Below are 27715 nucleotides of genomic sequence, written 5' to 3' on the forward strand. Positions count from 1 at the left end.
ATGATTCATATTGCTAGTTGATTGTTAGTCATTGCATTAAATTGGTTTAGGCTAGTCGGTTTACATTTCGCTCTGAGATTGAACTCGTTCCAATTAGGTTTTAGGATCGAGTCTAGTTCTTGCTTGGGGACAAGCAAGGGTTTGGTTTGGGGAAGTTTGATGCGTGTCATTTATATGATGTTTTACACCTCATTTTACACGCATTTCAGAGCTCAATTGCGTAGTTTATGCTACTATTTGCCCCATTTCGTCTACTTTCGTATTTTTATGTAATATTGCAGATTTATGCGGAAATGAGTAGAAATCGAGCCAAATCCGTCCCCGAGTACCTTGCATTGCATTTGACATAGAGTATTTACTCAAGAAACAAATTTGGTGCGCATATCGAGGCCCGAAAGACTAATTCACGAATAATTTAGAAGCGTTTACCAGCTAGAGTGGTCGATCGATTGCCCCCTCTAGTCGATCGACCAGAGCACGAGTTCCAGAGGCCACTGTTCATTGCAGACCGGTCGATCGACTGTCTTGCATGGTCGATCGACCAAGCCGCTAACTCAGACGCAAATTAAAAGATCGAGAATTCCAAAGCCCATTGTATATTAGGTTTAGGAATAAGTGTTACGTGATATTCTTATATAACGTAACCTGACATTAGGAAGTTATCAGGGAGTTTATATCAAGTCTATCATCAAATAATTAGGGTTCTGAAGATTGTTTCGTTTTTCAATACAATTTACTTTTGCATTCGGTTTCTGGATCTTTGTTCTGCAATTTTTCTCTGCAATTCCATTCGGTATTTCTCTGTTTCAATTTCAGTTTATTGCTTTATTTCGTTCATAGTATAAAATTGTTAGATTAGTTTCCCGAAGCCGAAATTATCATTTTATGTTATTTGTTTGTTTACTTATTTCAATCATGAATTCAGTAGTTTTATTCCTTACTCTTATTGTTGTTTTCGTCATAGTCATGAGTAGCTAAATATCCTGTGCTAGGATGTAGGGAATCTGTAGAAGTAGGCGGCATTAGAATAGTAGACCTAAATCGCGTCTTGGTCGATCGACTGGGTTCCCTGGTCGATCGACTGGCCACGTGAGTTTTACCTTCGTTTTAATTAATTTAATTGCTATGTTTGACGAATCGAGTGCACGCGACTAGTTGAATGTTTAGGAATTGACCGACCCAATAAAGATCGAAAGATAGGGAAGGGAGATAGCCTACCTAACTAAGACGACTAGATTAATGAGATTGAAAGATGAGTTAATTTAGCCTTTTAAATCACTTTTCAGGACAAAAGTTAGTGTTAGTGATATTAGGGACCTGTAGCGAGATCGAAAGATGCTACCTGTAAGAATGGACTGAGAGGACTTATTAATTTCCCGTCTCACGTGATTGTTTTAGACCCACCTAGTATAATGCCGCCGAAACTATAGTGAACCGACCATCTTAGCACCCCTTTTAATATTTGATTTCAACTGTTTATTTAGTTTACTTTTCATTTACTGCTTTAGTTATAGAACAACTCAAACAAACCCCCACACACTGTTACTTTTAGACTTAAATAGAATAACTATTAATTGTATCGCCTCCCTGCGGATCGACCATGTTACCACTAGCTTCTGTTAGTTTTAATAGGTATTATAAATTTATCTTTGGTGCACACAACGACAGGCATCAGTGGTCATTTCTGATGTTCCTACTTTATTACCTGTACCCATTATTCCTGCTGTTGTGACACCTCCGCCCCAGATTGGGAGCAAATTGGAGGACGATTTGTCTGTTTCATCTATTGCAGGAGTTGGTTTGGGGAAGGATGAGCTGCCCGTTACTCCAGTTGAGCCTATTGTTTAGCGCGGCGGTCTTGGATGCTTGAGTTATGGCACTGACGAGGAGCATGAAGAGGATGAGCCGGCCAAAGTTACAGTTTCTGACTTGGAGCTTAAGGAGTCAGATGACAAGTGGGAGGATGTGTCAGATGTAGATCCGTCGGACGATGTTGTGGATTGGAGTGCTGAGAAGATAACCACCGTGGAGGGTACTTCGTGTAGCCAGAAGCCATGGTCGGAGATTTTCCGCATTTTTCGCGGATAAACATTTTATTGCTTGAGTTTAAAGACAATTTATCGCATTTAAGACTTTTTACTGTTTTTGGTTTGCGCGAGACTTCGCTTTGTTTGGTTTGTTTTAGGATTTTTAAGACTATAGACTGTTTTTATTGGGTTTGCGCGAATTTTGGGCGCGTATTATTGTGCATTGCAGGTTTTAGACCTTTTTAACTCAATTTAGTGAGTTAATTACGAAGAAAACAAGACTGCTGCATCAGGTACAGTGGTCGGTCGACCGGTTCCCTTGGTCGATCGACCGGGTTGCTGCTTCCAGAAAGCACTCTTCACCTGTCGTGTGGTCGGTCGACTAACCCCATCAGTCGGTCGACCACCAACGCTGCTATACTTGACTCTCGTTTTATTCTACTTTAAATTCCATGCACATTTTTCTCGCCCAAATTCTATTATTTCCCAATGATGTTTGCTTTTCTGTCTTTCAGGTATCTTATGGTAGCACTGCTGGCTACCGAAACCTCCTAGCTCGCGCTGGTTTGGGGAGGTTTCCGTTTGCGCTTAAATCTTGTGAGTTCCCGACATCTTTTTCTCTTATGTCTTATTTAGTTGTAGTTCTTTAAATGCAAATTCCCATTTCCTTTTTCGCTTCTTATACATGATTTCGCACAATGGGGACATTGTGTGATTTGGTTTGGGGAAGGGTTTTGCATTGCATAGCATTCATTTGTTTTTGCATTCACGTTTAATTATTCTGTTTGCATTGTTATTTAATTTCTCCATATATACCAAAATACAAAAAAAAAAAAAAAAAAAAAAATTGAAAAATTGAAAAAAAAAATTCAAAAAATGCACGTTTATTTTAGCATGTAGGTTGAGTCGGAACGGTAGTATTTCAATGATGACATTGCATTTGCATCTGTTTACGCCTAAGCCTTGCTTAATTAACATGTTATTAGTAGAATCTTTTTGCATAGTCTACTAGTTCTCGTTAAATATCTTGCTGAGCTTTAGACTTGACTTAGATTTTTGGCGAACTACATCATTTTCTGAGATATTAGAACCTATAACTAGTGTCATTCATGACCAGTTTATATAAGATTGTGAGTAGTTACTCCTTATGAGACATGTTATATCAATATGCATAAATATAAACTTAATCTGCTTAATACCTGTATGCATTCGGTCTGTGGTTTGTTGACACATGTGGAAGAGGACCCCTTTTCTCATTTTACCCATGAGCCCCTCATAGCCAAATTTGCCTTTTTTGTCCCATAAACTACATACTAAAATTAGCCTACCTTATCCGAGCTAGTAATGGTGTTTTTGGGAATGTGCTTAATGCTATTTGGTTATATGCTCAATTGAGTGATTGGTGAAATGATGAGGAGGAAAACAAGAGAAAAGAGAAAGAAAAAAAAAGATATAGAGAAAAAAAAAAGACGAAAAAATTGTATCAGACCCGACATTCAGTCGACCGACCGTCCCCTATGGTCGGTCGACCATGGTTACTGCAAATTCGAAAAAATCACATGTTTCAATTATTATGATTTGGTGATTTTCACTCCCATGTTATCATTTATATTCTTTGGGGAGTTGAATTTTATGGAGGTTGTGAGTTTTGTGATTCAATTTGGCACCATATTGTATCATTTACATTGAGTTTGAAGTTGGGATTCGCTTATAGTTTGGATTGTAGTACTAGCTTGGCTTATTACTCCTCATATCCAAATTCATTTTAGCCCCTTCTTACCCTTTTCCTCACATATCCATATTTACCTCGGCATGTGTCATGGTCCTTTATGGTTGGAATGCGTATGTACGGTTGTAGAGATTATTTTCATATTAGACTGCAGGCATGTTTTCATAGGTCGTAGTTAGGTGAGAGTCATTACATATTTACTTATTTCTATCTTTACATATATTCACCTGTGCTTATGTGTGATATGAGCGACCCGTGAGAGTCCATAATGATAAGTCTCTATAGTTGACGGTTCAGCAAGTTTTTAACGACTACATAACTCGTTTGCATGATTCATATTGCTAATTGATTGTTGATTTGTAGCATTAAATTGGTTTAGGCTTTACATGTTGCATTTCGCTCTGAGATTGAAATCGTTCTACTAGGTTTTAGGATCGAGTCTAGTTCTTGCTTGGGGACAAGCAAGGGTTTGGTTTGGGGAAGTTTGATGCGTGTCTAATATATGATGCTTTGCACCTCATTTCACACGCATTTCAGAGCTCAATTGAGTAGTTTATGCTACTATTTCTCTTGTTTCGTGTATTTCTTCCATTTCGTGTGATTTTGTAGGAATGTGAAGAATTCGGTGGAAAATGGACCAAATCTGTCCCGGAGCGCTTAGCTTAGGATTGGACACAAGGAGAATGCTCGAGGAACAAACTTGGTGCGCGTTTCAAGGCCTAAAAGATAGCAAAAGCATGGTTGCGTACAAGTTGCAAAGCTTAAACAAGCGAAGAAGTGCTTCTCGACATTGCAGGCTGCTTAAAATGGCTATATCTCGAGTTCTAGATCTGATAATCGAGTGATTCCAATTGATGGTGAAAGCTTATCCTCTTAGCTTTCCAACGTCATGTAGAACGCCTGATTTGACCAAGTAACAAAGAAATGGCAGCTGTTTTAAGATCGGTGCGCGCTGCAGAATTCGTCAGAATGCATTACTGTACAGCGCATGTGGTCGATCGACTGGTCTCATTGGTCGATCGACCACCCCACGATCTGATGCGCAATTTAAAAGACGAGGAAGCCCATTTTATTAGGTTTAGGAATAGGTTACGTTATTTTCCTATATAACATAACTTTACCTGCTGCTTGAGGGATCTATCATTCATTAGCTTAGTTTAATCTAGTTTTCATACTACGTTACTTTAGGTTTCATTCACGTTCAATTCATATTTTAGTTATCAATAAAGTTCTTATTGCGGATCTATTCATTCCTCTTTTATTTTCGGTAATCCTTGTTCTTATTTTACAGTTGCTTTACTGTTTTATTAGTTTAGAAATTGTTAGTTTAGATCCCTTGAACCCTAGATTAGTTTATGCGTTATTATTGCTATAATTATTCGATCATGTCTTCCTTTATAGTTTTTACGAATTTCATTGTTGTTATTATCGTTATTATGTCTAGCTAAATCACCATTGCTAGGATGTAGGCGAACTTAGCGTAGATGGCACTAGGATAGGCTACCCTCGGGTTAGGGCTTGGTCGACCGACTGGCTTATCTGGTCGGTCGACTGAGTCGGTTGGTCGATCGACTGGGGTAGCTCGTCGGTCGACCACCTTCGTGTCTGATTTGCTTCGTTTGAATCGTTAAGTGCAATATCTATCAATGAGACCTAGCGGAGACTTGTTAGATGCTTAGTTTTGACCAACCCGTAGATCGAAAGATAGGGAAGGACTTAGATTAACGAATTAAGACGGCTAAATTGCTGAGATCGTAAGATAATGTAATTTAGGCATTAGGATCGCTAGTTAAGAACGAAAGTTAGTATTAGTGGCACCTAGGGACTAATACCATAGACCGAAAGGGGCTATTAGTTGACTTGGACCGAGTGGACTTGTCATACCCATCACCCACGACTGTGTTTCGAGACTTACCTAGACTTTTGTGCCATCGTAGCTATAGTGACCCGATCATCCTAGCTCCTTTCTATTATTTATTTACATCATCTTATTATTTGCTTGTTTTTATTTGCTTATTTATTTCATTTGCATTTAGACTTAGACAAAATCCAAACCCCCTCAAATTGTTACCCTAAGACTAGAATATTAAACAATAGAAACTCCCCCGCCTCTCTGTGGTTCGACCCTGTTACCACTAGCTTCTGTTAGTTTTAATAGGTATTATAAATATTATTTTTGTTGCACACAACGACAGGCATCATATAGGATGATATTTGGCCCTTTCACGGGGGTGGATAATCATAAGAGATGCGTGACCTTTGGGGCTGGACTTATTATTAATGATAGCAAGGACTCCTTTGCTTGGCTATTTACGAAATTCGTAGAGGCTATGGGGGTCGTCATCCAGTTTGTATGATAACTGGTGAAGATGCGGGGATAGAAGAACGAATGAAATTAGCCTGGAAAGACAAGGTACAACACAGATATTGCATGTGGAACATACTGAAAACGTTGCATGAGAAGATAGGGCCTGTAATATGTAAAGATACTGAGTTTCTGAAGAAGATAAACCGATGTGTTTGGAGCGAAGATGTGGAGCCGCCTGAATTTGAGGAAAGGTGGACAACACTAGTTGAATCTCATGGGTTGTCGGATAACGAGTGGCTTAAGGAGAAGTACAACATTAGAAATATGTGGGTTCGAGCTTACTTTCGCGACCTGTTTTTAGGTGGTTTGATGAGAACAACCTCCAGGTCAGAGTCAGAAAACCACTTTTTCAGCAACTTCGCTAATCCTAGTTTAACCCTAGTTGAGTTTTGGATGAGATTTGAGAGTGTGATGGATTCACAAAGATGGACTCATTCGAAACTCGTTGCACAATAAAAAACTCCTTCCCCTAGTTGTCGACTCCATTAGCCCTAGAAAAGCATGCATCAGAAATCTACACTCCAACAATTTTCGGCGTTTCAAAAGGAAGTCCAAGCAGCTTGCTATTCATGTTGTGTTGGGGATAAAGAAAAAGATAAAACATATCCAATTCTATACACAAATATCATAGATCAAGTTCGAAACAAAACGTATAAGGTTGGTTTTAAGAAGGATGATGTTTCAGTGGTATGCACTTGCAAGAAATTTGAAAGACATGGAATACTCTGTCGACATGCTCTCTGTGTCTTTAAAGATCGGGGAATTCAGAAAGTTCCAAGTGACTACCTGCTTAGTCGGTGGAGCAAACTAGCAACCTATCAACCAATCGTCGGCCCTAATGGCCAGTTGCTTGCTGATTGTACATCAATGGATGTACAGAAAAACAAAGTTGGTGAGTTATGGTCAGAGTTGTTTACTTGTGTGGCACTCGTTGAACAGAGTCTTGGGTATTGTTAAGAGTTGCTTGGGATTTTGCGTGAGTTCAAGGAAAGGGTAAAAAATGCCTCTGATGAAAGTGGCAATACTGGTATTGCAAAGGTAAAGGACAAGAATGCTGAAATTGGGATACTTTTAGGAATAAGCATCCCTAGTGAGATTAAGGTTTTGCCTCCAAGGCAGTGCAAAAACAAAGGCTCGGAAAAAAGGCTGATCTCACAAAGAGAACGAGCTGGGGAAGTGAACAAGAAAGCGCTAAGAAAATGCAGGGCTTCTGGGGAGATGGTGAACCACGACAGCAGGAATTGTGACCGAAGGACAACCGACAATGAGTAGAGTAATTTTTTTTAAAGAATACTTAAAGCATTCGACATTTGCCTTATTGAAAAATTCGGGATTTTTATTTTATTTGATAGATGTTGGACATTTGCCTTATTGAAAAATTCAGGATTTTTATTTTATTTGATAGATGTTGGACATTTGCCTTATTGAAAAATTCGGGATTTTTATTTTATTTGATAGATGTTGGACATTTGCCTTCTTGAATAATTAGGGTCTTTTTATTTTATTTGATAGATGTTGGACTTTTTTTCTTAACACGAATGAATGTAACACTTATAGAATGTAAAACGTGAGTGTTCCTGTCACCATTATTTCGTGCACATACAATGGTATTTCATGCACATACACATGTATTTCATGCACAAAGAACGTTATTTCTGTGGGATTTATCTGTATGCATCCCTTTAACTTTAAGGATTATAACGAATTATAGAGTGATGATTACGAGTCATAAAACTAAATTGCATAAACAAAAACGTAAAGGATTAAGAAATAACCTTCGGTCCTAGCAAAAACGGCCTAAGAACAATATCAAAGTTAATATTCGCCTATCAGTTGCACCCAAGACGATATGAGATATGCCCTTAACTTGATGCTAGAATCGATCCCTCAATTTCTGTAAATTAATTAGGGTTTTCAGTTTTTGTGTTTTTTTAGATGAGAGGCAAGAGTGAGATAGAAAATTAGGTTAGAAAAATAAACTCCCCTCTCCCTTATAACCGTGTATTAGGGAGAATTAGAGTGTGTTTTTTTCTTTTAATTTTCGGCCCAAATACCGAGACAAGCATGTCAGTCGATCAACTGACACACCCGGTCGATCGACCATGTATATAACGCATTATTTATAAATTGTCATTTATATTATACCGCATTAATTAATACGGGTCAATAATAATTTATTATGACAATATCGTATAATTTATCATTAGCTGATTAAATATAACCGATTACATTTAATTACGAATTAACATATTAATTCGTCCAAGCTAACATTATATACATTAATTAAATATAACTTATTATATTCAATTTACGAATTGACAATTAATTCGTCTCAACTAATATTATTTAATCGGCATTAAATAATTGTCTCATCAACACATTGACTAACTGTTTAGTCATATAAGGCATTAATGTGATTATATTTTCATACAATCACATTTCTCAAACACATCCTTTAGGTGTGACCTTTAGGGACCAGTTGATCATCGCCATCTGTATGATAATAACGTCAAACTTTCTAGGAAGACAACCGTTATTAGGTAATCGTTAATCAACTGATAAAATACGAAGTATACCCTTGTGAACCTCTAAGAGATTTATAAATGTTATCACACTAATTTGTGGAGGACACAAGCTCCAACAAACTCCCACTTGTCCTCACAAGTGTATGTGCGATAATCGATTCTCATATCCTAAAATTTCTCCCACTCAATGTAAAACAATTTGCGAAATCTGTTTTCACAAAGGTCGTATTTTACAAGCGATCTTTATCAAGAGTGGTTTCCCCGACTAGAGAGTAACTTAACTGATAAACGAATCATCATTCGAGCATGGTAATGCATTTCAGTTACAACTCCTCGAGTGGCCCTGAGAAATAACTATACCTGATAAAGGTTGGATAATTTCCTCAACTCGAATCCTGCAGATGTAAGCACAGTACTTAGCCTCCTGTTACGGCAGACCGTGAGAAAGAAACCAAAGTCACCCAAAAACTGCCTTAATCTCAAGAGACAGTCGATAGTCAAAAGAATCGACTAGGAACACAATGGATGTCCAATCCACGACCTAGCACCGAATGTTTTTAAACATTTAGGACTCCATTACGTTGTCACAAAAAAATTTATCCTACGAGGTATCGTTATAATCTCGCATTTGTGATCGATCAGTCAACAGTTTGACTTATGGCTCGTTGAACCCACCATCAATCGACTGCACAATATAATAGCCAGAGTTATCAGCTCATTAAGGCAATTACGGACCAAACAAAATATAATGTAATTCAGTTCACTTTGTGGCGTTCAATGTTGTCAGTACAATCCACATGAAAAAACAAAATATTATAATAAAACGATGAAGTTATAAATAGTATATGAAAAAGATAATGTATCAAATCCATAATCAACTACTACAACTCAGGAACACGTTTAATTCTCATGGAAATGACGTGCCCTCCATGCTTATTATATTTCAATGGCTCAGTAGTAGAATCTGCTACAACTTACTGTTTTGAACTATTCCAGCTGACCGCATCACCATTAAGAGTAGAACGAATCTAGACTGAGATTTCTAATCATCTCGATCCGTTTGGAAGCTAGCATCTGTGTAACCGATTGCGCATAGCTTAGTATCGCCTCCATAAGTCAATACCCTATCCTTAGTCCTCTGTAGGTACTTGAGGATGTTTTTAACAGCTATCCAGTGTGTTTCACCTGGATTCTTTTGGTAACGACTCGTCATACTCAATGCATATGCCACATCTGGACGTGTGCATATCATGGCATACATGATTGATCCTATTGCAGATGCATAAGGAACATGACTCATGCGCTCAATCCCTTCAGGCGTCGTGGGTGACTGAGACTTGCTCAACTACATCCCAGACGTCATTGGAAGGTTCTCCTTCTTGGAGTTGGTTATGTTGAACCTCTCAAGAATCTTATCCTAATAAGACTCCTGACTAAGTGATAACGTCCGTCGTGATCTATCTCGGTAGATACGGATTCCCAAAATACGTTGTGCCTCACCCATATCTTTCATCTGGAAATGGTTCTTCAACCATTCTTTAACCGAAGATAGGATAGGAATGTCATTCCCAATCAAGAGTATGTCATCGACATACAATATCAAGAATACAATCTTGCTCCCACTCGACTTGATATATAAGCATGGTTCTTCGACCGATCAAGTGAAACCATACTCTTTTATCACCTGGTCAAAACGATGATTCCAACTCCGAGAAGCTTGCTTAAGTCCATAAATGGAACACTTAAGATTGCATACTTTCTTAAGATGTTCAGGATCTATGAAACCTTCGGGTTGCACCATGTACAACTCTTCCTCCAAATAACCGTTTAAGAAGGCGGTTTTCACATCCATTTGCCAAATTTCATAGTCATGAAATGCGGCAATCGCTAAGATTATCCGAATGGAACGTAGCATGACTACAGGTGCAAAAATTTTTTCATAATGCAATCCGTGCACTTGAGTGAAACCTTTTGCCACTAGTCGTGTCGTATAGGTATCTGGTTGCGCGTCTACAGAACGCTTTATTTTGTAAAGCCATTTGCACTGTAGAGGTTTTACCTTATTAGGTAAATCAACAAGATCCCATACGTCATTCTCAAACATGGAGTCCATCTCGGATTGCATGGCTTCGAGCCATAGCTTTGAGTCGGAACAGGCCATAGCACCTTTATAGGTAGCGGGTTCATTACTCTCTAGGAGTAAAACGTCATTCTCCTCGACCATACCAATATATCTGTCCGGAGGATGAGAGACTCTACCCGACCTCCTAGGTTCCTCAGGAATATTAACCGTATCATCAGTTGAAGGAACAACTTCCTCCATCTGTTCCTCGGTTGTTGGTTCTGGAATCTCCGACAGCTCGAAGGTTCTATTACTTGTCTTGTTCTCGAGAAATTCTTTCTCTAAGAACGTTGCACTAGCCGCAATAAAAACTCGATGTTCGGTAGGCGAATAGAAGTAATGACCAAATGTTCCTTTTGGATAACCTATAAAGTATGTCTTGACCGATCGCAGGCCGAGCTTATCCTCGTGTCTCCACTTGACATAAGTCTCGCAGCCCCAAACCCGAATAAAGGACAAGTTAGGGACCGTTCCCTTCCACATTTCATATGGAGTCTTGTCGATGACTTTAGTCGGACTTGTTAAGTATAAGAGCAGCTGACAAAAGAGCAAAACCCCATAATGAATCAGGCACTACCGTGTGACTCATCATGGATCGAAACATATCAAGTAAGGTTCGATTTCTCCGTTCGGACACACCATTTAATTGAGGTGTTCCGGTGGAGTTAACTGCAAAACGATTCCACAGTCTTTAAGGTGTTGATCAAACTCATTTGAAAGATATCCGCCACCCCGATCTGAACGGAGTGCTTTAACCTTTCTACCCAGTTGGTTCTCAACTTTGTTCTGGTATTCCTTGAATTTCTCAAAGGACTCACTTTTATGCTTCATTAAGTAAACATATCCGTATCTACTCAAATCGTCCGTGAAAGTGATAAAATATCTATAGCCATCTCTAGCGGTAATTAACATAGGTCCACAAACATCAGTATGTATGATTCCTAATAGGTCACTAGCACGAATTCCAACACCTTTGAAGTGAATTCGAGTCATTTTGCCAATGAGACATGATTCACACGTGCCATATGTAGAAAATTCGAATGCGGGAATAGACCCATTATCGACAACTTTCTTTACGCGTTTCTCATTTATGTGTCCCATTCGACAATGCCATAGATAGGTTTGATCTTTGTCACCAACCTTTAATTTCTTATTATTTACGTGTAATACTTCCGTGGTTTTATCTAAGATGTATATTCCATTCATGGAAACTGCTTTGCCATAAATCATTTCATTAAAAAGAAAATACAGCTATTATCCTTTATTAAAAATGCAAAACCGTCGATATCGAGTACGGAAATAGAAATAATGTTCTTAGATAAACTGGGTACATAGTAACAGTTATATAAAAATAACTCAAAACCACTAGGGAGTTGGATTACGTATGTTCCCTTCGAGACTGCAACAACTCGTGCTCCATTCCCGACTCGCATGTCCACATCACCCTTTTCGAGAGGTATGATGTTCTTTAGGTCCTGCAAATAATTACACAGATGAGAACCACAACCAGTATCAAGTACCCAAGTTCCGAAACTTGTATGGTTAATCTCAATCATATGAATATAAGATGACATACCAACAGGAACGACGCGACCTACTTTAATGTCCTCATGGTACACGGGATAGTTCCTCCTCCAATGTCCAGTCTTGTGATAATGGTGGCACTCAATGTCACCGCCCTTGCTCTTTGCATTGCCCTGTGAGCCACTAGTCTCACCAGGCCCACTCTTACCGTTTCCTGGCTTCTTGAATTTTGGCTTACCTACAGTTAGGTCGCCTGGAGCTTTTCCCTTACCTTTACCCTTGTTGGAAATCGTGAGAACATCCTGCTTCATGCTCTCACTCAATTTCATATCCTTCTCGGTCTGTACGAGAAGGGAGTGTAGCTCATGAGGACTCTTTTTCAAGTCATTCATGTAGTAGTTCGCCCTGAAAAGGGCAAAACCATCGTGAAGAGAATGAAGCATTCGGTCAATGACAATGCTCTCATTGATTTTGCAATCAAGTGCCTCCAATTTCTCGACATTCTCAATCATGTTAAGAATGTGTGGGCTAACCGGTTGGCCCTTTTGGAGTTTCGCATCAAAGAAGCGACAGGTATGCTCATAAGTAACGATTCTCGGTGCTTTTGAGAACTCGTTAGTGAGCGTGGTGAAAATCTTGTTTGCACCTTGGGCAATGAAGCGTCTCTGCAAATTGGTTTCCATTGCAAAGATGAGTACGTTCTTTATCGCACCCGCTTCCATGACGAAATCACTATAAGCAAGTGACTCGTTAACTCCTGCATTGGGGCCTGGGTTTTCCGGTATTGGCTCAGTTAAGTACTTGAGCTTACCGTCAGCAATGGCGGCATTCCGTAGTGCTGCCTCCCAGTCCGCAAAGTTGGACCCGTCATTCTTCAGTCGCGTGTACTGATTCATGTTGTCCATAAAAACTTTCAGCCATGACTCGCGTCCAAGTGTGGCACTTGGCATTGGGATTTCGTTATTTCCAGCCATTTTTTGTAACAGTATTATCGATATAAAACGTATTCTACACTGCGAAAAGAAGAATAAAAATAATAAGCATGCTCATCGTTATGATTTAAGTCTTATGCAATACTGTTATAACGTGAAGACTCATGCATTTATACAATTGATCTCCCTCAAGAATTATATAAATGATCCCAAGACTCAATTATCTGTAAATTGATAAGCCAACCTTTTGGCTAATTCTACTGTTAGAATTCTTGGTCGATAAATTTCTGTAAATTCTATCTTTAGTCCATCATAATCACGAGAAACTCTTCGGACTATAATGTTGAGATAAACTAAGTCAACACAAACTACTTACCCAACGTAGAAGGGGTCATATTATTCCTACCGACGAAGAAGGGATTCATAGTTGTTTTCCCTTATAAAGACTAATCTCAATTTCCGTTTTAGAGGAAGATCCCATCAACTTTATTTTAATTCATTTTAAGTGAACTAATATCTAGCATGCGTGAATGAATAAACTAAGGTGATGGCGTAATAAATATATGTGACATCTGTATGTCTATGAAAACTAACCTACAACCTATATGTGTCAATTTTCATGCATTTTAGTAGGTGGTTTGGTTTTAGGCGGAATATGATGCATTAACTAGCATGTGAATGAAAAGCAATAAGAACAGTAAATCGTAACACAAGAATAAAGTCCAAGTGTGGCCTATCCTATCAAGATGAACATAAATACAACTTTGGAATCCATCCGTGGACCCGAGAAGCTTGTCTTGATGTTCCATCTTGATCCATGTAGCGGGAGTGAGCTCCAATCTCCATCTTTAGTCTTCTCAAAAATTACAATTTAAAAATTACATGATAAACCTATTTACATTCTAATTTCAAAACCGTAATAAATAAAGAAAACCAAACGGAGGTACGAGATCTCAAATTACATTAAAAATTATGTTCCCATCATTACGAAAACATAATTTGACTAAGGCCACACTAGGTATTACAAATTACAATCGATTGCAAAAAAAACGTAAATTAAACCATTCAAACTATTCATTCAACAAAAATAAAAGCATCAACTAAATAAATTAAACATTCATGACACAATTCCTTAATTATGTTGATTAATTTATCCAAACCACCTATTTAATTGATCAAATTAAGTGACAATTCCTCAATTACTCACTATAAATTTAATCTTAATTCATATTAAACTTGTAATATGAATTTAATCCATCAATATTTTAAACTGCTTTAAAATAATTAGGTATCTATGAATTATGAACCGCTTCACAATAATTAATTGGCCAAAATCAAAAACAAAAAAACTCTTTTCTCCTTTTGGTCTCGTCACAAAAAAAAACAACAAAAATTTTCTTTAAAATTTATCTCGGTAAAAACCAAAACAACCCAATCATAAAAAAAAACTTTTCTCGGTTTTACAGCTAAAACCAAAATTTTTTTTTTTTATTTATTTAAATTTGTCCAGCCGTGAACAGTAACAATTTTTTTTTTTCACGGCTGCAAACCGAAACAAACAAAAAAAACAGAAACCCTAAAAAATTTTGTGTCTCGGCTGGGAAAGATTAAAACAGCCCCAAAAAAAATTTATCAATTTGGCATTATGCCCTAATTGCAAAAACATGATATTGATGAACAAAAATCGTTTATTGTTGCTATTAACAAGATTAGCATATTAATTAATGAAACTTGATTAACGTATATGCCAAAAACTATATAGCAAAAACGAATTTTTTATCATCAACATGACGATTCCATTTACAATTTAATTTAATCCGAATTAAATCAAAGCATGTACAAATTCATTTTATTATTATCTTAACTGCTTAAAACAACAATATAGATGAATCAAATGGAATTCAAAACAACCAAAAATTGAAAACATCTCGGCTGACCAGTCGAGGCACTCGATCGACCAGGGGTGTTGGTCGATCGACCATACTGCGAACCAAAAACAGCTACGGCAAAAAACCATTAACAGCCGAAGCCCTAATTTTCGAGACCAATTTTTGTTTACATCCAATTTTATGAAAATCATCAAAATAAAATTCGTGGCCTTGGCTCTGATACCACTTGTGGGATTTATCTGTATGCATCCCTTTAACTTTAAGGATTATAACGAATTATAGAGTGATGATTACGAGTCATAAAACTAAATTGCATAAACACAAACGTAAAGGATTAAGAAATAACATTCGGTCCTAGCAAAAACGGCCTAAGAACAATATCAAAGTTGATATTCGCCTATCAGTTGCACCCAACACGATATGAGATATGCCCTTAACTTGATGCTAGAATCGATCCCTCAATTTCTGTAAATTAATTAGGGTTTTCAGTTTTTGTGTTTTTTTAGATGAGAGGCAAGAGTGAGATAGAAAATTAGGTTAAAAAAATAAACTCCCCTCTCCCTTATAACCGTGTATTAGGGAGAATTAGGGTGTGTTTTTTTTCTTTTAATTTTCGGCCCAAATACCGAGACAAGCATGTCAGTCGATCGACTGACACACCCGGTCGATCGACCATGTATATAACGCATTATTTATAAATTGTCATTTATATTATACCGCATTAATTAATACGGGTCAATAATAATTTATTATGACAATATCGTATAGTTTATCATTAGCTGATTAAATATAACCGATTACATTTAATTACGAATTAACATATTAATTCGTCCAAGCTAACATTATATACATTAATTAAATATAACTTATTATATTCAATTTACGAATTGACAATTAATTCGTCTCAACTAATATTATTTAATCGGCATTAAATAATTGTCTCATCAACACATTGACTAACTGTTTAGTCATATAAGGCATCAATGTGATTATATTTTTATACAATCACATTTCTCAAACGCATCCTTTAGGTGTGACCTTTAGGGACCAGTTGATCACCGCCATCTGTATGATAATAACGTCAAACTTTCTAGCAAGCCAACCGTTATTAAGTAATCGTTAATCAACTGATAAAATACGAAGTATACCCTTGTGAACCTATAAGAGATTTATAAATGTTATCACACTAATTTGTGGAGGACACAAGCTCCAACAATTTCATGCACATCATGGTTATTTCACTTGAGGTTACTTTAAGATTTGACCTACCACTACATCCTTCTTTGCTACCACATCCCCAACCGTCGAAGTTAATAATAAAATTCCAAAATCTAAATGAAAATGCAACATTCTAAAAGTTCACTTGAGATTACTTTAAGATTTGACCTTGGACACATGACTTACATATTTCATGCATGCACACTCTTATTTCATGCACGTGGAACATTTTTTAATGCATTTACGATGTTAGAGAGATTTCCGTACAGCCTTTTCGTTGTCCAATTTTGAAAATTGTCTCTCGTTTTCGTTGCCTCGTGACATGTTTCCAGAATTAGTCCAGAAAAGTGACTTCATGTCTTACACGCCTTACATATTCCAAAATCTAATATGTACTCTCAAGACTTAGTGTACTACATATTCCAGAATCTATTATGTACCAAGAATCTAATATTCCAGGGTCTACTCCCTTTGCACATCCCTCGACTCAAGGAATCAGATCAACAAATGGCTCAGTGTTTCAAATGTTGGATTAGGTCATCTGCCCCTCCCTTTGCACATCCCTCGACTCAAGTGTTTAGAAAATATTACCTAGTGATAATCCTACAAAAAAAACGGGGGGGGGGGGGGGGGTTGGGGAATACTGTTACGTAAAAGTCACTCCGAGACATAATCTAATGAAAAGAAGATTAAAATTAGGCAAAATTTAAATTAGGCATTCGAAAGTTCTTTATGTTTACCTTTCTCGTGTTTCGCTTCTATTTGATGAGACGTACAATCATACTCGTAGCATATACATCCAAATCCTACATATAAATTTTATTTGACAACAAATATTGAAAGGCTTGAAATAAAATATACTGAATAATATTTACAAAAGTTTGTTGAAAAATTTATACCTCGTAAGAACGCTCATCAATCCATGATGCTTGATCACACAAATTTTCTAGCCACTTCAACAAATAAACTCCACAAGAATACCCGTTCTTTTGTCGAGGCACTTGCACAACCTCCCACTGAAAAGTCTTGATCTCCAACAACCTTGTGTATCTTGGAGAGTCTCTTGCGATGATCTCCAAACCAGGCAGGAGCTATTCAAAAACAAGATAGTGAGTGATTGTAATTGTGGTATAATGGTATTTAATGCACATGCAAGGTTTTGTAATGCACAAACAAGGTTATTTCCTGCTCATAAAGATTGCCAACAGTATTCTTATTCGACAATGCATTTTGGAAAGTCGAAAACCATTGAGTTGCCTTTTGTGAATCATATTCACAATTGAATAAACTCGTTGAATAAACTCTCAGCTAAATGTGCCGACATAACTTTCAAAAACATAAATGTCGATGCTATTCCAAGGGTAAAAGGGTATTTCATGCACGTTGAAGGTTATTACATGGACATACAAGGGTATTTCATGCACATAAAGATCACCAACAGTATTTTCTTTCGACAATGCATTTTGGGCAGTCAAAAACTGTTGAGCAGCCTTCCGGATATAAGAAGTCAGGGGCAACATGTTTTTATGAAAAAACTAATAAATCATACGTGTTCAACTAAAAATTTATGTCTGACTTCAGGGCGCCTGGGCAGGCTCGAGTCGAGTATGAAGTTTATCCTTTTCCCAAAGTCAACAACACATGCAAACCAATGTGATCTCTCCACACAATAAGGAAAGAAAGCCTGAAATATTACAAAGTAGTCAATTAGGATGTATCGACTTCAAATGAAAAAAAGAGTGCATTGAAAAAAAGGTGCATGGAAAAAAAAAGTAAGAGAATGTTTATTTACCAGTTGTGTTGTGTTTAGATTGAGGGGCAAGTAGTCAAGTAGGACGTATTGACTTCGAAAACCCTTTTTACCGACAACTCCCTGAAATTTGAGAACATTTGTCAAAATTATTTGTAATTTCATAAACCAAAAATAAGCATTTGACACAATAAGGAATATGAATACCTTTATGATTGTCGGAAAATATACAACACTTGGATTTTCGATTGTAGTACGAATACCAATAGCATCAATAACCATATCCATTACCCAATTTCCTGGCAGCAAGGTCTGCAACGCGTCTTGGGTAACTTGCAACCAATCGGTTTCTACAACGACCTCACTAATGATGCACATGTTGTAATTAGATTAGAAAACACGGAACAACAAAGAGTGGACAAAAACTGAAGTTTAAAAAAAGCTGTATGGTCAGTTAGAACTTACTCCTTATTCTTCCCATTATTCTGAATATAATTGATCAAGTGTGCATCTGTATATGATAAATCATCATGTGGCGCTTGATTACTGAGAAAAGGGGAAAATAAAAGCTCCTTGATTAACATGGAAAAAAGGAAAAACGGAAAACAAAGCTACTTAAGATTTCGCATTACCGAATCTGACCGCCACTCTTGTAAGCCTTTGTTGCAGCCGTCACTCGAAGTTTGTAAGAGTTGTATCGCCGAGTTAGAATTTCATTACAAACCATCACAACATAATGTTTAACATCAACTCTCTGAACAATAACAAAAAAAGAAATCAGCATCAGTGCCTTCATATTTAATGCACATACAAGGAAAAGTTGAATTAAATAATACAGACTTACTCCCTTTAGACCCACCTTTGAACCTAAGCATCCCTTAGCCCCTTTGTACATCTCCATATGACGCATGAGGTAGATTCCAGTATCATGCTCGACATCAACGGCAGCGTGCGGAATATACAACTTAGGAATCAAAAGCCATGAAGACACCAACTTTGGAATCTTACTTGAAAGCGTACTCAACAAGTTCTTCTGATAAAGGTAAAACAATGACAAGTAAATAATCTCTCACAAAAATTAGGCGAAAATCAGGCACTTTATTGCGAAAAGATCTGAAGACATACCACAGGTCTAACATGGCGAGAATAGTCAGTTGACGGAGGCATCAAGTGCATCACTTCTAACATCTTCTTACTAACATGGTAACAGAAGACAAATGGCAAGGGTGTAACAATAGGAATGAAAACCTGTACGACATTGAAAACAAAGACAACAATGAAAAGAAAGACGAAAATAAAAAGCAAGACACTTAGTTGAGAACAGCCATGGTAATGTAAAAATCTTGAAGGACTTACCAACTCCACGTCTGCAAAGTTGACATCCAATGAGTCAATCTATTCATTAAATTAGGTGACCCGTATTAGAGAATAAAAACCTGTAATAATTGGACACTTATTTGATGCATGTTCTTTGTTGTTTAATGCACCTAGATTGGTATTTCATGCATCTATAAGGTTACTTCATGCATTCGAAAGTCTATTGCAGCCCAAGGTTGAGAACAACCATGGGACACTTACGTCAGTTGTCTTTGTGATAAATAGACGGCAAGGGCATTTACGATCTCTGAATTTGTTTCCCTCATTCAAATAATCACACCACACAGAAATGACATCTGTATGAACTCGACAATCAAGAAGGAAACTCTTCATATGACTTCGTGTGAGAGTCTTTCCCGCACTGCTAAATAAAACCTCCCTATACAGTTATGATAACATGAAACCTTAGTGTTATACAAAAGAAATATAATACATATATGCCGAATAAGATTTTAAAAATATAAGAGAGTGATACGTACTCTTCATCTAAGTCCTCTGAAAATGCATAGTCTCCTACCAGTTTTTCAGATCGACTCAAGTCACGAACCATGTCCACGTTTCTGATAAAGTAAGGTGACCGGTAAACATTCTCTACCTCAACACACCTCTTAGGGAGCACCCTTCTACCAGCCACCTGCATTTCAATGGCATAATCTGAGGGGGCAGTTGGAGAAGAGGGCTCAATTGGCGATTCATCCAACGATACTTGAGAGGAGATAACTACAGGCGATGGTTTGGATGGTTGGGACGAGATCATAATTGGCGATATTGGCGATAAAGGACGAACTACTGGAACTGACGTCGTAGTTGTTGTACTTGAATGAGGAACACTTGAAGCAGCCTACAACCTGGACTCAACGAACTCTTGAGAGTTGTATGGTGCATCATCACCACTAAAAAGGCTGAAAGACGGTCCTTCCAGAAGCGCCTTATTCCTCATTTCCTTTTCCTTTTTTTCGTTCCACAAATTTTCATGATGTGAATCAAACACCTTGCCAACATGAGTGTATGCATTATTAAGGATCCCTTCTAATTCAGCCATGACAGTGGGATTGTCTAGAAATGCATCATCTGCACAAATCATGTCAACCTCCTCCTTCTTCAACTCCTCCTCCTCCACTTTACCCTCATCCTTCTTCAACTCCTCCTCCACTGCCCCTCCTCCTTTCTCTCCTTCAATTCATTCTCATCTTTCTCATTGTCCTTCTCCACTTCATCCTCCTCCATCTTATCCTTAATAGCACCCTCCCTTTCACATTCAGCACCTTCCCTTTCACCTTCTTCTGTACTCTGCTGTGAAAGGGAAAATCCTTCAAATAAACAATCTGCCAACTTTGACATTTGCGTGATAGCTGGGAAAGCGGGAGCCTTACACTTAGCATTTCTAACTTCTTTAGTAAAGTCACCATAAATGTCTACAAGTCGAATGGCTGTGCTTTCCAAAACCTTGATGGATTCTTTTCTCTCATAAACCGGTTCAGCTTCAAGTTCAAGTTCAAGTTCGTGTTCGGAGTTCGTGTTGTTCAGTTCAGTTGGAGTTGAGTTGAGTTCAAGTTCGAGTTCAGTGCATGTATAGGTATAGTGCAGTGCAGTGCACAGGTTCACGTTCATATTGAGGTGCAACATAAGCAAATATGGGTTCAACAGAGCCCTTGCCAAAGCCGCCCCCTTATGCTTCTCCAACTTAACCCTTTCTCTAATTTTCTCATCCATCCAATTCGCTAATAAGGGAAATGATCGACGCACCGTTCTCGTCATGAAAACACATATATCCAAGTAGATAATCTGGAAAATCAGAATCAGTCCCTTAAAATAAGTTTTAGGGGAATTAGCTATAGTCGCCTTCCACGACATGACGTTGCTGATCATATGGGACCGCACAAATTTGCACCAATTCATGTTAGGGACATCGGGGAGATTTGAAAGGGAGCGTAATATCCGAGGGCTAGGATGATCACCTACTACCCCCATCAAGAGAACATTGACGATATAGATGAGGAAATTCCTCTTGAAATCGTCTCCACCATCCCGTTGCTCCATCATCTTATCTAAGAGAAACGTTTTCGTAATATCTGGGGTGGTAAACTGAGCCTTATACCTCTTGACAGCCTATGTGTACTCATTTTACTTACAGAACATTCCAGCTGCAACAATGTCAATCGGTCCCATAGGAAGTCCAGTTGCAATGTGGACATCCTCATCCGAGATAACAAGATCGCGGTTCATCAATGAACAGTTGAACGGATTAAATGTCTCAACAATCCATCTGGCCAAATGGCCATTGATTTCTTCTAACTTAAGCTATAACAAACCTCCGAACCCCATACTGTGGATGGCTTCAATTTGCTTTTCGGATGGCCCCAACTTGATGAAATTAGTGATCAAGGAAGGACTCATCCGAGTGAGGAGAGGCTTATACTTGTCAGAACGCTTTCTTCTTTTTTTAGTTTGCGTTGGCCCTTTACTTATTTCTGCAGCCTTCCTCTTGTTCTTGTTAGGAAGCAAATCTGATGCGACTTCCTCGTGAACTTTGGCTTTAACACGCAGACTCCATCGACGCGGTGAAATTTGTTCTACCCCTGCTGCTGTAGTATTTGGTTTGAGAGGATTATCTGTCAAAGTAGTCATCATTAGTAGGGTAGCTTATTTCATGTATATACAAAATTGTTTAATGCACATAGATAGTTATTTGATGCATATACAAGGTTGGTCCATGAATTCTTAAGACTATTGTATGCCAAACCAAACAGTGATTAGCTTCAGGAAGACAGCTTATTTCATGTATATACAAAGTTGTTTAATGCACATAAACAGTTATTTGATGCATATACAAGGTTAGTCCATAAATTCATAAGACTATTGAACGCCAAACCAAACACTGATTAGCTTCAGGAAGACAGCTTATTTCATGCATATACAAAGTTGTTTAATGCACATAAATAGTTATTTGATGCATATACAAGGTTAGTCCATGGATTCATAAGACTATTGAACGCCAAACCAAACACTGATTAGCTTCAGGAAGACAACTTATTTCATGCATATACAAAGTTGTTTCATGCTACGGCGGGTCCGCCTAATCCAACCCTAAACCCTTTCCCTTGCTATTGTTATTGATGTGACCATAATTAGAGCATATTTAGTCCCCGAATTAGCCTTGTTCCCATGCTTTTTAGTGCATATTTGGGTCATTTATTATCTTTAGTCCTTTGTTTTGCATATTCTTTGAGGTTTTGTTACCTTGGTAGGAAAGGAGTGCAAACCTTGCATTTTCATGGCAAAATAGAGCTAAATTGATTGAATTCAATGACCAAGCATCAAAGAGAAGACAAGATTAGAAGGCATTTGTACATACTATAGTAGATGGGCAATGATGAGAAAAGATCCTTGCATCCCCGAGGAAATCCCCAAGGATTCTATGAAGAAAAAGGAAGAAAAGAAGATATGAGACAATTAGCGGGTCTCACTCCGCCCATTCAACTCACAACAAGACAACCATGAGGTAGGATGCCTTCTTGCAAGGCAAGGTGGATCCTGCCAAAATGGCGACACATCCAAACATTAAGCACACAAAATCAAGTAATGGATGCATCTACAAAAGAATAGCCACTTTCCTCATCTAAGTGGCGGAAATTATCTACAAGGGAAGCAATTCAAGGGTACACACTCCTTCATAGATGCAATTTCTTCAAACTACTAAGCCTAGAAGGATACTAATAAATCACCTCCAAATTGTGTCAAGCTAGGGTACCTTTGTCCTCAATCGTTAAATGCTTTCGTCAAAAGTAGACTCCCTATGGTGTTAGAAACATTGGAGGATCGCGGAATTCCCCCTCTTGCCTAGACAAGAAGAAGGGTCGTCCCCTCTCTACCATGCACAAAAATGGATACGATGGATAAAGAGATCAATAGATATTTGAGTTTCATTTTGGGAGTTTGCTTTTGTTTTTGTTTTTCCCCCCAATTTCTTGTGGCATTTGACATTTGAGAACACTTTCTTTTTGCCATTTCTTTGATTTTTGGCTTTTCAACACTTGGCAACTTTTTGCATTTCTTTTTGAACATTTTCAAAGCCACCCCATATGTAGTGAAGGTGCCTTATATTTGAAGCATTAGGAGTCTATTTTCGCTCCTCTTTTCATTTGATGCATTTTGCAAACTTTCTTTCACTTTTCATTTCATTGAACTCAAATCAATTTCTTTTTGTGCCCATTCCCTTTGATGACAAAAATGTGGTAGAACATGGATGATGGATGCATGGTTTCAAGGGTCACCTTGGAATAAACGGTAGCCAAGGAGTTATCACACCACAAGGTACTCTTGACTAGGCCTTAATCCATGGGTCAAAGGATACTAGCATGACACATCCTAGGGTATTTTACAAGTATTCTAACAAGCAAAGTCTTAAGAAGAAAAAGCATCTACTAGGGCCTATATACACTTGTCAAGCTTCCCAAGTAGACGGTTTCGCAAAATTTTTCTAACATGCAAACTACATGCCATGATGCAACTATCATATAAACATCCTAATGCAAACGATTCTACCAACTAATATGCCATATAAACTAAATGCGAGTCCTAAATTCACGTTGTTATACCGCATCATTAATATAAAGCCACATAGTCATTAACATAAAGAGCAAAAAGGAGATTGGAAAGATCATATCATGCGGTCTTCAATATCCTCATGTCTCGGATGTGGCGTAGTCGATCAATGTGAACAAGGATAGAACAAATACAATATATACAACAATATATACAAGTCTACACTACAAAGGAAATGAACTTGTTTTTGGATTTTCAAATTTTTCAATTTTTTTGATTTTTTCGAAACTTTTTGATTTTTTGGGTTTTTGAATAAAAGTTAAGTTAGAGTTCCCCATCCCCACACTAATATGGGCATTGTCCTCAATGGCCAAAATGATGGGAAATTATGCAAACATGATGCATGAATTCTATACTAAATTCAAGCTATACTAATCTACACTACATGATGCATGGGTTTTTGTTTATGACGGAGATCGTAATTTAGATTACCTCCCGTTACGTATGCATGTACTTCCCCAAACCGAGATAGACATTATTTCTAATGTCCTAAAGTATGGGGTAGTTCATGCACACAAGATACAATTCATGAAACTAAATTTGTCATTTTTGATTTTCAAACGGGAACAATAAAATAAGAACACCTCAATGGGGCCGAGGTGTTAGTCCTCATGTTGCTAGGACTCTCCAACTATGATCAAGATAAAAATAAATAAAACAAAGAAAGAAGTAGACAAACCTCAAGAGGATAGGAGCCTCCAAAGCTTGCTAGTCCTCCACCATATCATCATTGTCATCATTTTCCTCCATAGAAGCGGACTCATCACCACTTCCCTCTTCACTTCCTTGCTCACTTCCTTCGTCATCTTCATTGGCCTCTTCTTCTTCATCTTCTACCTCTTCATCAACACCCTCATCATCATCAACCTCATCATCGACATTCCCATCTTCACCTGGTCTTTCACCCCTAGATGTGCTTGGAAAGAAGACTTCCCTATCCGCCCAACTAGGCAAAGGACATGAAGGATCAAGTAGTCCTTGCCTAGCTAAATGAAGGAGGGGTGGATATTGGGCCAAGTATGCATCTACTCGATCATTGTAAGCTTGTTTATGCATCTCTTGCATAAGTAGAGTCATGTAGTCATTGCCCACTTCAACACCTTCGGGTTTGAACTTTTGATATTTGAATGGATAGGGTGGTGTGACAATGGAGGAGGAGGGCTCTTCAATTTCGCCCCTTTGTTGACGGATGATGTACTCGGCGCCTTTTGAGAGTGGAAGTAGGTAGTTTGTTCTATGAGCACTCAAGCGGCATATCTTGGAAGGCAAAGTGAAAGATTTAGAATCATTGGTGAGCCACCCATATTTGGTGTCAAGAGGATTATGCTTGACCCATTTGTACTTGTTAATCATGGCATCCATGTCAATGAGATGACCCCCACTTTTCGCCACATAGGTGTTATCCTTGTTGAAATTTGGATCAATGTACTTGGCCAAAAGAGTAACTAGACCTCCATTTACGATAAAAGCGGTGCCTTCCTTATGATAAAAGCGGTGCCTTCCTTACCACAATCAACATTGAGCCATCTTTCCACCAAAAGCCTTAGAGCATTGTAAGGCTTGGTGAATTCCCTTCCAACATTTAAGGCCGACTCAAGTAGAATAAAATCGAGCTTTGTAAAGTGATTAGTGTCTTTTCTTGCAATTATAGTATTCCCGATGATCTTGTGCCACACTCTAATGCCCGGATGGTGGACTAATAGAGCGCGACAAGCATGAAAGTTCTCAAATTTCTTCCCGGAAATCGCCTCCCAAAGAGGAGCGGGGTCATATTTTTCGGGCTTCTTATGATAACGAGGTGTATCACTAAGACCTAATGCTTTACTCAAAACATCAAAGGTGATGCGCCTATTCACATTGGCAAGGCGAAACTTGATATATGTTCTAGTCTCTACCTTAGTCACTTTCAATGAACTCAAGAATTCCAAGGTAAGGGAGGGGTATGTCAATTCTTTTGTAGTGAACAATTTTCCCAACCCCATGGGTTCAAAGAAGGCTTTTGTTTGTTCAAGGACACCCAATTTGTTCAAGGCATCTTCACATATGAATTTGGTGGGTAGAATGGATTTCTTAGCATACTTGGAAAATGTATCCCTATGGGAGTTAGAAATGAAAATTACCTCCGTATAGTTTGATAATTGAGCAATTTCCGGAGTTGTTGTTGTTGTTGCTTCCAAGGGAGGATTTTGTTGTTGTTGAACTTCCAAGTTTGCACTAGCAACCACCATAGCCATTGAAGCTTTCTTTGCTTGAAGGCATTGTTGCCTTTTTAAGAGTGCCTTTGCCTTGAGTGCCTTTGTTAATCCTTTTGTTCTTGCCATTGATGATTATACCAAGAAAAGATTGAAAATCTTCAATTTCTAATTATACCCAAATCGATTTTAAGATGAAAGGATTTGCCTTTGTATTTCAAAAATCGACTCAAAGGTTGAAGATTTTGGTGCTTGGATTGATTATTGTTGGAAAAGGAGTGATTAATTGTTGTTGTAAGGAAGTTTGGATTTGATTTTGTTGAATTTGGTTGAGGAAATCTTGTTTTTGTGATGGAGAGGATGAGGGTTTTGGGGTTTATGGGTAGTGTTTTGAATGTATGAATGAATGAATGAATGTGGGAAGGGTGTTTAAAAATACCCGAAATCTTCAAACTGTATGGGGAAGACGAGCAGATTCCCTTCGGGACTCTCGGATTCTGCTTAATCTGGGTTCAGGAAATCTCGCCTAGAGGCGGGCGTCTTTTAGTGAAGACGAGCGGATTCTTCAGTTTCAGGACGAGCGGATTCCCTAAAAGACGGGCGGATTCTGTTACAAGAACTTTTCTTATTCTGCACTGGCAAAAAGACGGGCGTCTTCTTGCAAAGACGAGCGGATTCTTTCAGACGAGCGTCTTCTCTGCTGGGACGCTCAGATTCTCTAACAGTCCCAAATTTTTGACTTTGCAGCTCATTTGGACGGACGGTTTCAGCCATAGACGCTCGGATTCCCATAAGACGAGCGGATTCCCCTTAAGGACGCTCGGATTCCTCCTAGTCTACCCGGATTCAGTTCCATCCGTGCACTTGCATATCCCGTGTCATTTTCATTCTTCAAATCCCGTGTTCTTCATTGTAGGGGCACTACTAAGGCATGAATAGCCTAGGCAATTGCTATCCCCACACTAAGCTAAAGCACTACACATCAATTAAATCATTAGTCCCTCCCTCACTTCTCTCAAAAATGATAAATATCTTGATCAAAGCATAAAAATCCAAAAATGACAAAAATGCAATGTAAGAATTAAAATGCAAGTTAGGGAGTTAGAAATATTTACAAATGGTGGTTTGGAGAGGACTCAACCAAACTCTCATCCTTAGTGAGATGTCACGGGGGCATGTCCAAGGTGTTGTTGATATTGCTCAACACCTTGAAGAAGTAGTCAAAAGCTTGTTCGTTGTCATGATAAAGATCTTCAATAGATCTTTGCCCTTGTTGTCCTTCATGTTGGTCTTTATCGATAGCAATACCAATGTAGGGATTGAAAATCCCTTCAAACTCATCGTCCCAAAGACCACAAACTTCATCTACTTGATCACTAAAGATCTCTTGAGTTGATAGAGACAACTCTCCCACCTTCTTGTCTCGGCCAATGAGGCCATCTCCTTCATTGCTTGAC

At 38.2% G+C, this 27715-nt stretch overlaps 1 protein-coding gene across 1 annotated transcript; it reads left to right on the forward strand.

Moving 5' to 3' along the window:
- Window positions 1–6625: 6625 nt before the first annotated feature.
- On the forward strand, window positions 6626–7396 carry LOC141595293 (protein FAR1-RELATED SEQUENCE 1-like). The gene is made up of 2 exons (XM_074415260.1): window positions 6626–7016; window positions 7083–7396. Exons 1-2 carry the CDS (start codon window positions 6626–6628, stop codon window positions 7394–7396), a joined length of 705 nt encoding a protein of 234 aa, XP_074271361.1.
- Window positions 7397–27715: the final 20319 nt, after the last annotated feature.

The sequence above is a fragment of the Silene latifolia genome, chromosome 8 (genome assembly GCF_048544455.1).
Source record: "Silene latifolia isolate original U9 population chromosome 8, ASM4854445v1, whole genome shotgun sequence".
Classification (NCBI taxonomy): Eukaryota; Viridiplantae; Streptophyta; class Magnoliopsida; order Caryophyllales; family Caryophyllaceae; genus Silene; species Silene latifolia.